General features: G+C 44.7%; 2 protein-coding genes across 2 annotated transcripts in view; both read left to right on the forward strand.

The window, feature by feature from the left end:
* The window catches only part of SDK1 (sidekick cell adhesion molecule 1), a 625710-nt gene that overhangs the window by 309911 nt on the left and 303159 nt on the right, over positions 1 to 12640 (forward strand). The gene's annotated exons all lie outside the window — the stretch shown is intronic.
* On the forward strand, positions 7334 to 7884 carry LOC124242500 (60S ribosomal protein L12-like). The gene has a single exon (XM_046667597.1). The coding sequence runs from the start codon at positions 7349 to 7351 to the stop codon at positions 7844 to 7846; it is 498 nt and encodes a 165-aa protein (XP_046523553.1). The 5' UTR covers positions 7334 to 7348; the 3' UTR covers positions 7847 to 7884.

A 12640-nucleotide genomic window follows, 5' to 3' on the forward strand; every position in this document is an offset into this window, starting at 1 on the left:
AGATTTTGAAGGCCTTTCGTCTCGTTTTAAGAAATGTAGACTTCACCATGAAGACAGAGCCAGAAATCTGAGGGTTATTCTCCAGGCCTCTTTCCTGTTGTCTATCCAGTAGTGATCACCCTGCTTCACAGGCCGTCTTGAATCAGGTCCGTCCTCTCCACTCCCTGGCTCTAGTCTGCACTGCCATGCAATGTGTTCATGCTTCTGCTGTCTAGCATCTTCCCTTTACTCAAGTCTCCACGTGGCCTCAGCAATTCTACTTTTAAAACAGATACAGTCATGTCACCACCCTTCAACGTCATCTTTGTTGGTTCCCATTGCCAGAAGATAAGGTCCCAACCTCTTCACAAAGCTCTCAGAGCTCTTCACAAGGTATGCAGATCTCTTCACACAGTCTGCAAAGCTCTACAGTCTCGTTCTAAGTGATTTCTCTGTTTACAGCGTTTTCATGGCTGTGCATATTTCATGTCCTACTAGATTGAGGCATATCAGGGGCTCTTGCATTTGAATGCCCTGTGCCTAACACATCAAAGGTGTTCAGTGTGTTTGAACTGAATCCACTGGAAATTTTACTTTATTCTTGTTGCTGTATATTGACATTACAGACCTTCCTTGACTTACGATGGGATTATGGCCCTATAAACCCATCGTGAGTTGGAAATACCACGTCGAAAATGTGTTTAATACCCCTAACCTGCCGAACATCGTAGCTTAGCCAGCCCACCTTAAACATGCTCAGAACACTTACGTTAGCCTACAGTTGGGCAAAATCATCTGACACAAAGCCTATTTTATAATAAAGTGTTGAATACCTCATGTAATTTATTGAATTCTTTACTGAAAGTGAGAGAAACAGCATGGTTATGAGTACAGAATGTTGCAAGTGTTTTGGTTCACGCTCTTGATTGTGTGGCTGCCACCAGCCAGCACCATGAAGGAGTATCATGCCCCATATCACTAGCCCAGGAAAAGATCAAAATTCCAAGTATGGTTTCTACTGTGTATATATTGCTTTCACACCATCATAAAGTCGAAAAACCGTAAGTGGAACCATCATAAGTCGGGGACCATCTGTGCTATGTGCTGGGCCTCTGAGATTTGGGCCTACGTGTCTTTTTAACTCCTCACAACAACCTTAAGGAGTAGGAGTGGTTACCTCCATTTCTTAGATGAGGAAACTTAGTCTCTGGGAGATTGAGTGCCTTGCCTAACTTTATTTTTTTGTTACTTAACATCCTTTCAACAAGCAATTTGTTAGCACCTATTGTGTGCCAGGCCCAGCCAGGTGCTGGGAACACAGCTGCTGGAGGCTGAGGGCAGTCCCCCCCTCAGGAGGCTCACAGGCTGTAGGGGGCCGAGCACCTCCCTCAGAGGGATGAATCTTACAGCGGGGGAAGCACAGAGCACACAGAACTCACGGGAACATTCCCCACTTCATGTGAAGCCAGCATGGTTGGTCTCCATAAATAAAATGCATCTCTGGTGTGGCTCCTCGGAACTTCCAAAGAAAAAGATGACCCCCTCCTCCCGCCGGAAGTCATTACAGAATAGTGATGGGGTCTTCCCTCCTGAAGAGCAGACCTGGGCCTGAGGCCTAGGACTAGGGTAGCTGAGAGCTCACCTCTCACCTCTTACCTTACTCCCTGTCATTGGCCCTTGTCACTCTGAGTGGGCAAATTGGAAAGGGGAAAGGGTGGGGAGGAAGTTGTCTCCCTTGTCCACCTGGTCCCCCAGGCTGCTCTGGCAGAGCCCCTGGGGCCTGCTCTGGTGGTGACGGGAGGGTGGGTCAGGTGTACCTGAGCCTGGACCTGCCCACACGTGAGGCTGCCGCACCTCGATTGGAATGCAGTGTGTGTGTACAACACCAGGAATTTGGATGTGGTGACCTGACATACTGGGTTGTGACAGCCCATGATGGCCGGTTTCCAGGGAGAGCTATAAATGAACTGGCAATTACTGGGGCTGGCTGCTTTGTGGATTAACATATGTAGACTGGCTGATGCCTTCGGACAGAGTTGCCTGAGTACAGTAACTCGGGGCTGACTACACGGGGCCTGGGGTTGGAATTTACACGTGACACGCATTGCTCACATCTTTTAGAGAATGCAATGCAGACCTCAGGTAACTGTCCTCCTTACACTGTGTGTTGATTATGTGTAAGCTTTTTCTGCAGATATCACTTACTAAGAAGCTACAATGGCTCTCTGCTGGAGGTCTAAGTCAGCGCAGTCTGTCACCCCAGGCCACTCGTCTCTGGCTGCCGCTCCCAGCCCTTGCCCTTAGCCCTGGTGCATGGCACTGGGTGGCATTTTTGTGTGCCTCTGTTTTCTAAGTTGGTGAATGCTGTGGCATCTATTATCATATCTTTCAACGAACAAGACAGATGCTGCTAAATTATTTACTTAATTCCTGGCCGACTTCATTTCCCTTTATTCCACAATGCCAACCTTCATTAGTTGTAGAGTCTCACTGAAGCCTTTCCTCTCTCTTATTTCCTCCTCAAGTTCATAAAAAATAACGATGATAATCATGAAAGCTAACGTTTATTAAGCGCTTTCAGGAGACAGGGCACAGGACTATGCATTTCACATGCTGCTTTGTTTCGAATTCTGCCACTTATACCCTTAGCTGAGTTCTGAGTTTTGATTGTCCCAGGTGTCCCATGAGACAAAGAGTTCAGTACAAGTGGTTTAGTTAGGAGGCAATCCTGGGACAGGAGTGGCCTGTGACACAGGGAAGGGAAGGCAGAGGTTTACTGTCAGACACAGTACTGTGGATGACTGGAGCTTAATCTCTCCAGGGAGCTATGGACCCAGTGCAAACAGGTGCTGTGTAGTCATCTCACCCTGTGGATGAGGGAGGGAGCTGGGGTGTTTATACAACAAGCCCTAGCAGTCATCCTTTGTCTGACAGCTGCACACAGGGGAAGCTAATTCTCTGGCACATCTGGCCACTATGGATGAAGGCAGAGCAGGCTCCAGCCACCAGAGAAAGCTATCAGGCAACGAGATACAGATGCTGGCCACAGGAAGTTGGTCAATGTGTGCTACCGTTGTATAACCAGAGAGGAGATAGGCAGATGTAGGGGAGGAAGACAGTTCCTCTATCTACTGTGGATTCTTCTGGCCGGAGAATGAATTAAATTCACATGAGACAGAATAACAGGAGAAAATTAAGCAAAGCTTTATAACATCTATACATGGGAGAGGCTCAGGCAAGCTGAGCAACTTGCCAAAATGGCTGAAGCCACCACCTTAAATATCATATCCAGCTAAAGACAAAGGAGGAAGTTGGGGATCGGGGGAGTCACAGGAGGTTGCCAGACAAGCACAATAAACAGGAATAAGATTATTATGCAGATTTAATCCTTGCATTCTATATTGATAAGAGTTTCTAGAGATAAGGTCATCCCCCTTCTTCCTGGTACAGAGAGGGAGACACCTTTACAGATGGAGATTTCCCTTACAAATGTAAATATCTCTTAACAAAGGGTAAGTAAATTCTACTTTTCAGTTGCTTTCCTGTCTGCAGTTTATTAAAAGTAACCACCCCCAAACAATCATCATGCCAAAGAGACATATCTTGGGGTGGCCAATTCCAGGCCCCCACACAGACATAAACAGAATCTACTGCATCAGGCCATCCTCTTATTTTCATTTGACAGATAATAAAACTGAGTCTTAGTGGACTAAGTAACTTGCTCCAAGTAACATTTCTAAGTCCTTTGCATTCTTCCCTCTGTGGAAAATCCCCTTCCTTCCTGCCAATCCAAATATTTAACTTGCAGTGTGGTTCAACAGTTGCTGAGTGAGCTTGGTACCTGCCTCTGTCTGGGCTGTGTGTCTTTTCCACCTGCCCTGCCCCAAAAGTTGGCCCTGGAAATGCCGAGCCTACTTGTTTCCATGAAGGAGTACATGTCAAACTACTCTCAAGAGAAGCCAATGAGGTTAGGTAAATATTTTTTTGGAGTGATGTGTTTTTATTTATTTATTTATTTATTTTTTAATTTTTAATTTATTTTTTTTGAGAAAGATTAGCCCTGAGTTAACTACTGCCTGTCCTCCTCTTTTTTGCTGAAGAAGCCTGGCCCTGAGCTAACATCTGTGCCCATCTTCCTCTACTTTATACGTGGGACACCTACCACAGCATGACGTGCCCGTGGTGACACATCTGCACCCAGGATCAGAACCGGCAAACCCCGGGTCGCCAAGAAGCAGAATGTGCGAACTTAACTGCTGCACCACCGGGCCGGCCGCTCAAATCATGTGTTTTTAATTCAAACTTTGAGTAATAAATAGGCCAGGTTCTACTGCTGTTACAAACAACCCCATAATCGCAGTAGTTTAACACAACATGCGTTTATTTCTCACCCACACAGAGTCTGCTGTTGGTCCATGTGGTGGTTCAGGGATCCGGGCTGCTTTGACCTTGTGCCTCCCCTGTGCCAAGCTCCTCAGTGGCTGTGGCAGGTCACAAGAATGACCGGAGACTCCTGCTTGGGCTTTTCACTAATTCAGTCCCAAAATGATAATGCCATTTCTTTCTCCATTTTGTGTCACACGGCCCCAACTAATTACAGGAAGGCTGAGAAGTCTTCTAGTCTTCCCTGTGCCCGGGAAGGGCAGGGGAGGGACTGCCGAGCGTCAGTGAATGCCAGAAAGGTCCTCCCCAGAAGAGAAGTAGGAACCATTAAGGCATCTGATCAAGGCCTGCCTAGGCCCTTTCCTGGGGATTTCTGAAAGGCTGGAAGAATTTTGTCCTGGGCTGTAAATGTCAGTTGCTCATTAATTCCTCAGAAATGCCCAGGGCCAAGGTTGCTGTTGCTAATAAGATATATTTGTTTGGTTATTTAACAAACCAAAAAAGAATGTTGTCATTTTGCCCTGGTCCTGATGATTCTTTAAACAAATAAGTACTGTCCATTTTATACATCATGTTGCTTATAAGATCTTTTTCTTTTCTATCCAAGTTATGGTTGGGAATAAATCTCTTTGGCGTGAGATATCATCATGGGGTAGTAGTCAACAGTTGTTCTCACAGCCGTTTTGAAACGTAAACAACTAAAAAATGCATTTTAATGTTTATTTTAATAATCTCTTTTTCCCCCCTAGCAACTAATGTGAGATCCACTGGTCTTGCGTCCTGCAAATTTTCATTTACACTTGGTGTATTCTCTGTACAATCGTTTTATAGAAAAAGTCACAATTATGTAGCTCTTGCCACCTTAATATTAAAGGTGTACAAAATGCTTTCCAAATGGTATTTTTTTTTTAAAAGAATATGATTCAACCAAAAGGAAACCAACAGATTTAGGAAAGCAGTGAGTGTGTTCTACCTAAATGAATGGGTGAAGTTTGACTTTCTTCTTTCATCAGTGAATAACAGACACCATGCCTTCCACCTGACTCACACAGATTCCATTGATAAAGGAGGAAATCATACCTTCACAGCTGTCCCCAGGTTGTCCTCACTCACCTATTTGTTACAAAAACTGAAAAGAATGTCTTGTTCCAGTGAGATGACTCGTTACTTAATCTGATGCTGTTTTCGTAATATGGCCTCATCCCCCGGTCCGTCTCCGGCCTCCGGGATGGAATTGGCAATGGCATCTCCTGAGAGCAACACAGGACAGGCACTGCACCCTGCCTCTGGAGGGCGTACGCTATTAATTGTCCTGATGTCGAGTAGATTTACAAAGGCTTTTGAGGACCCAAAGAGAAAATGTACCCAATAAATCAATGGTGATGCATTAACAGACTGCTACCGTAGTCATTGTTCACAGAATGTAACTCTTTGATAATGGCATTTTGTACAGTATATCATCACAAAACAATAGTAATATCACCACAGTAAAAATGACTTTGATAAATTGCACATGAGTAGGCTCTTAGAACTCTAGTGTAGATCTAATCTGGGGTTATCAGTATTTGTGGAGACATAGATTTTATTTTTGCATTCTACAGAGGTACAAAAAATCTTGGGAGGAAGAACATCTATATTGTGAGAAGCCAGTGTTTTACATAATAAGTTATTAGTGCAGAATTGGCAAAGTTTTCATATCTTTTGGTGCATTCTCTTCTTATTCTGTATGATAAGCTATGTTCACTTTAATTTTTTCGTTTTACCTGAAAATGAATCTATGAGCACTTCTGAAAATTGCAAGAACTTCAAAAAGGAGCTATGAAATTTGCTTTTTTTTTAAGTGGAGATATGGAAGTAGCGCAGTTTTGTTGCTATTAGTTTTTTTAATGAGGTTTGTTGATAGCACTTCACGGATCCTGACAAAATCATCCCAGAGCCCCTGTTGTCCTCTAGGACCTTCAGATTCAAAAAAACCACCAGCAGCTCTGAGCTCTGATAAGAATTGAGACTGAGAGTGATGTCTAATCAATGCCTCAAAGATCCAGCCAAATAACAGGATCCTTGAGAATATAACCGTATTTAATTGAATTCCTGCATGCTCCTTAATACTAAGACCAAGGCCTTGTTCCAAAACCACTCACGTTAGTGAAGACGGCAGTGAGACACTGAAAGGAGGTGATTCTCTCTGTCCTGGCTCCCGGGCAGCCAGGAGTCAAGCATCTACCTGGGCCCTCCCAGGACACTGGGTGTAGCACGGATGACACAGAGATAAAAGGAAGGTTGGGTTCCTTTACAGCTGCTGTGGCTGCTTTAGAACTCACCTTGGGGTGTCCAAAGGTAGCAAATCCTACAGCAGTGCCAGGGACATCCCTGCCAGCTGATTGTGTATACTGTCTCAGATGCCTTAGTCCTGTTGGTCTGTCCTCCAAGACTGGCCGGCCAACCTCTTATCAGTTTTGTGAACTCCTGAGAACCTTCCAGGAAACCTTCCACGCCTCCTCCTTGCTTTTGCAAGAATTAGCCTGAGTCGGTTTCTGTCTCTTATTTACGACCAAGAACCCCTGACTGATCGAGTAGTCAGTATTGCTTTGACATTTCCTAAGTGCTCAAAACAGAAAGAGACTTGGGAGATGGTCTAATGCCTCATTTCAAGATGACTCCCAGACATATCTTTTGCTCAGAGTCCTACAGATAGCTGGTAGCTGAGCTGGGACTAGAATTCTGTTCTTTTGCCTCCAAATCTGGTGTTCTTTTTACTTGTGGAAGTTCTAGTCAGGAAGAAGAATCATTTTGTCGACTTGTACTGTCCTATGCGGTCACTAGCCACATGGAGCTGTTGAGCACTTAAACTGTGGCTCATCCAGGTTACAGTATGCTGTAAGTATAAAAGACCATCAGTTCTTTCCACTCGGCTCGGAGGAGGCTAAGGTGCAACTCTCTTCGGTCGTCCCGAATCTGGGTTCATCTGACACCAGACGCCTCCACCATGCCACCCAAGTTCGACCCCAACGAGATCAAAGTCGTGTACCTGAGGTGCACCGGTGGGGACGTCGGTGCCACGTCTGCCCTGGCCCCCAAGATCGGCCCCCTGGGTCTGTCTCCAAAAAAGGTGGGCGATGACATCGCCAAGGTAACTGGTGATTGGAAGGGTCTGAGGATCACTGTGAAACTGACGATCCAGAACCGACAGGCTCAGATTGAGGTAGTACCTTCTGCCTCTGCCCTGATCATCAAAGCACTCAAGGAACCACCAAGAGACCGAAAGAAGCAGAAAAACATAAAGCACAGTGGAAACATCACCTTTGATGAGATTGTCAACATTGCTCGACAGATGCGGCACCGGTCATTGGCCAGAGAACTCTCTGGAACCATTAAAGAGATCCTGGGGACTGCCCAGTCTGTGGGCTGCAACGTTGATGGTCGCCACCCTCATGATGTCATCGATGACATCAACAATGGTGCTGTGGAATGCCCAGCTAGTTAAGACTTGGTGAGGACAGTACTTCAATAAAGGATCACCTAACAACCAAAAAAGAAAAAAAGACCATCAGATTTTGAACACTTAGTACCAAAAAAAGCAAATTATCTCATGTTTATTTTTTTTTGTTGATCATATGTTGAAATGATAATATTTTAGATATATTGGGTAAGATAAAATATATTTTTAAACTTGTTTTACCTTTTTACTTTACTTTTTCAATGTGGCTACCAGAAAATTTAAAGTTACATGTGTGACTTGGATTATATTTCTGTTGAACAAAGCTGCTGAATACAATCTTGAGAAAAAATGACACTTGAGTCTCTATGAGTAACACTGGGTCTGTGGTTATTATGCTTGAATATTGTATTAGTTTTTGCTGTGGCAAAAAATATTATACAAATTTCAGAGGCTTACAACACAAACATTTATTTCTCTCTACGGGTCTCCCAGTCAGCTGTGGCTCTGTTGGGCTTGGCCAAGCTTGGCTCCTCTCATCCTCATTTTTGGACCCAGGCTCTGATGGAGCAGCCACTAACTGGGGCATGTTCTCCTCATTGTAGGAGCTCCAGAGGGCGAGCAGAAACACACAATACCTCTTAAGCCTCAGCTGGGAATTGGCACGCTCATTTCTTTTCATATTCCATTTTTCAAAGCAGGTCATTTGCCCCTGTCCAAAGTAAACATGGCAGAGATGTACACCCTGCCTGTTGGGAAGACACAGCAAGAGCAGAGAGACCAGGAGTGATTGTGAACATGTAATACAACTTGCCACACGCTGCTCTCTTAGTCACACATATTCACTCTCCTCCCATGTGAAAAATACACTTGTCCCCTCCTCAAGGCAGCCTAAAGGTATCAGCCATTTATGGCATCACTGTGAAGTCCAGGCTGTCAAGATCCATATCACGTCCAGATACAGTTTCTCTTGACCTAGAGTTTCAAGAACCAGAAAGGCAGGCTAAGTGCTCCCCACCCCCAGTATTCAATGGTGCACGAAGACAAGATAAGCTCAATAAAACTCTCATTTGTAAGAGAAAGGATGGGAACCCTGCAACAGTCTGTCAGTCCTAATGTCCTGCTGGGCAAATATTTGGAGGACCCTGAGGCTGGGAGTGAGGAGTCTTCCTGGATTAGGCTCCTACTGGGCTCTCTGGGAGAACTCCCCGGTCTGTCTGGATCTGGATAGTCCCTCTGGAAGTCAGCTCTTCTGTTATCTTCCCTGGCTACCTCTGAGGAAGGCTCTAGAAGGTGTGCTCTCCTTGATGGATAGGCAGATTTCTTACCCTGTTTCCTACATATAGGAAAGACACAAGCCAAGGATCATTTTAGATCTCAAGTAGTAGCAGTCTGTTTTAATTGAGGCTCAAAGCATGTTTAGCACTTCCTCTCTCCTGAAACGATTGTGTTTGTTTTTAATGGGTGTGATGCCACTCAGCTCCCTGTGCACGTAGCACTCCCGTAGTTATTTCTGGTTCAGGTTTTTTTCTTTCTGGACTCAGTTACAATGAGCTTATCCTGCTTCCAGGAGACCAAATTCTGGGTCTCTTCCCCCAGGCCATTTTGTGCATCTGAGAAATTCCATTGGAGGCCACGTTAATCTAGTTGGAGATTTCAACAAAGAGGGTAACAGCCGTACCCTTGTTTTGGACATTGCCAGGAGGCGGTGCCTTAATGGCCAACCTTGATTTGGTGATAAAGAGTTCCATTTTCAAATCCTGCAAGTCCTGGAATTTTTGGAATTTCTGTATTCTCTTTCAACTGTGAGTGCAAATCAGTGAGGTTTTTTGTTGGGTTTTTTTGGGTGGGGGTCATTTGTTCCCTGTATAGGCTGTGGAGGCATCCTATAATGACCAATTTACACTGGTAGCATTCTGTTTTGAAAAAAAGTTTAGTAAGTGCATTTTCTACCTTCTAAGTTATCACAGGTGCTTTTTTTTGCCAAATGTTTCAGTACTGCATACCTTGGGTTGCCATTTTTCCAACTTCCTTTAAGAGTTTTCTGGCTCCCTGTCACATAGACCCAAAACCAATGCCACGTATTTGAGCTTTTTGTTAGGGCAGCCCCTACTTCCACATACCAATTTTTGCATTAGTCAGCTTTTGCTACAGTAACTAACAACCCCTGAATCTCTGTGGCATCCAACAACCAACATTTATTTTTCACTTAAGAATCCTGCGAGTCAGCTGCAGCTCTGCTGGGCTTGGCTGTGCTCTCCGTGTCTTCTCATGCCAAGACTGAGGCTGAATGAGCAGCTGCCATCTGGGCTGTACTCTTCTCGTGATAGAGGGTGGGAGCTCCAGAGGGCAGCTGGAAACGCTCACCATCTCATAGAGCCTCTGCTGGGAACTGGGAAGCTGTCACCATCTCCCACACGTTACATGGGAAGTCCAAAGTTAATGGTGTGGGATGCACCCTTCGCCTTCTGGGAAGTCATGAGAAGGGCAGGGCAGAGGCAAATAATTCTGAACAAGTAACACGGGCTGTCACAGATACAGTCTCCATAACAAAACCCAGGAGGGAATCAGCAAGAACAGCCCTGTTGCATTTGTGTAGAGGCAGAAGCGTGGGCATGATATAAACTGTGGGACCGGAGCACCTTGGACTTGGTCATCCAGCTGTGCATCTGACTCAGTGAAGCAGAAAGAACCTTGTGGGGAGTTAGGAAACCGGAGTTCTGGCCTCCGCCCAGCCACCACTTACATGTGTTCCTCAAGCCAGCAACTTTTCCTCCATCAGTCTGAAGTTTCTCTTAACTGTTAACAAAGGGTTGGATTGGGTGTAATCTTGGGTTACTTTCAAGGATGATGCTCTGATTCTCTGCTGAACCACGTCGTATGGCAGGGAACATACTATATTATTAGGAGCCTGGGCTGTAGTAGGAAGAGCATAAGTTTCGGTATCAGGCTGATTTGAGTTTTAATCCCCTTCTGCCATTTACTAGATATGGAACATGAGCCATCTTAAACTCTCTGGATTTGTTTCCTTGTCTGCAAAATGAACATAATAGCACCTTACTCATAGGGCTGTTGTAGGATTATTATTTTATGCAGTTCCTATTGTGAGAAAATTCTTTGTTACGTTGAGTCAAAATCTGAAACCCTCACCAATGAACTTTGGCCCAGTTCTACCTCTGTCCAGGGGCAGCAAAGCGGTTTGGAGCATGGGTGCCAGACTACCTGAGTCTGAATCCAGCTCTGCCAACGCCTCGTCAGTGTGGCTGTGGGAGGGAAGCTTAATGCCTCCGTGCCTTGGTGTGCTTATCTGTAAGTAGCTACTGATAACATCAGCTTCATAGTCTTACTGTGAGAATTAAATGAGCTAAAGCATGCAAAAGCTAGTTGCTATTATTTCTTTTGCTGTTATTATTTCAAATGGTAGCTCTTCAAGTACCTGAAGCCAGGTTTCGTGCCTTCTATGCCCTCCTGTATTTCTTCAGGCAAAACAGTCTCAGTTCCTTCAAGCCTCCTATAGATGTCAAGTTTTCTGGACTCATCTCCAGTCTAGCTCTCCCCTTGTGAGTCGAATTCAGCAGCTCTGGTTAAGAGGCGACGGAGGAACGAGTGCATTCAGAGCTCGGGTTCTCACAGGGACACTCGCGCTTGGATGTCTTTAGCCAGCTCCACAGACACACAGAAGCTGCCCACGGCTCTGGGCCCTGCCCCCTCCAGACGGTGGTGACTTACTGATCCCTGTCACCTGCCCCAACCCTCACCTTATCTGATCCTGGCACGTGGGCCACCCATTGCCACTTGAAATTTTTTGTCTAACTTTGATTTTCCTGGATTGGTATTAGGGATTTTACAGGTTTGCCTTCAACAGACCTTCCAATGCTAGCATCATCAACCACTGATTGCTTCTTTCCTTTAGGGTACATTTCTTATTTGCCGGCATTCTATTTTAATGATCTGGACTAGTTAATCTACTAAGTGGATCCCCCCTTCACCAAAAGAGTTAAATCAATCAAACAGAGAAAGAACAATGAACAATTCCCTGTATTCTCTGGCCTTTGCAAGTGGAAAATAAAAGGGGAAATATGTTATTTTCCTGAAATTTATGACATGGGCCCTTATTTCTTCACTTATATTTAAAGCAGGGATTGATCCACTCAGAATTTTACCGCAATGCATGAAATTAATTAAGACTTAAAAAAAAAACTTACTATCCTTTAGTTGTTAAGCAAACCGTCTTAGCATTCTGAATGAATATAGCTAATCCCCAAGTATTTGTATGAACTCAGCTGCCTTATAGCATAGTGTACTCTAGGAGTCCAGATTTGCATGAGCAGGGCTATCAAGGGCAAGTATTCTCTAAGCGCCACCTGTGCCGTGCTGCTGAAGAAATGAAATCTTGACACACGCCCTGCACTTCCCTTTCCAAACCTCTTTTAGCGTGACTGCCAGTGACATCCCGGCTGGTTTCCCCATGGCCACGCACTGCAGCAATGTTTAAGACACGAGAATAAAGTCGCTAGAAAACATGGGAAGTTTCTTAAGCAACGTCTCCTGAGATTTCCCACTCTAAATATGGCGAGGAGAGTTTTAAGTACTTAATGCTTGGAGCTTTTCACGCTTTCCATCATTGGACTTGGATCCGTTTTAGAAAATATGTATCATAAATAATCTTCAGAACGTTTTAATATACTGCCGATAGTATTAAAAGTCAAAGCTTTCATAAAATTTAATTTACTTCTCTCTTTAACTTAAATCAGGAGCAGTTTAAAAGTGTGCATGGCTCCTGTTAAATTAACAGCTTCCCCTTTAGCCTTCTGGGCTTGGGGGCTGCATAACCTGCGCCTG

This window comes from Equus quagga, chromosome 7, assembly GCF_021613505.1.
Source record: "Equus quagga isolate Etosha38 chromosome 7, UCLA_HA_Equagga_1.0, whole genome shotgun sequence".
Lineage (NCBI taxonomy): Eukaryota > Metazoa > Chordata > Mammalia > Perissodactyla > Equidae > Equus > Equus quagga.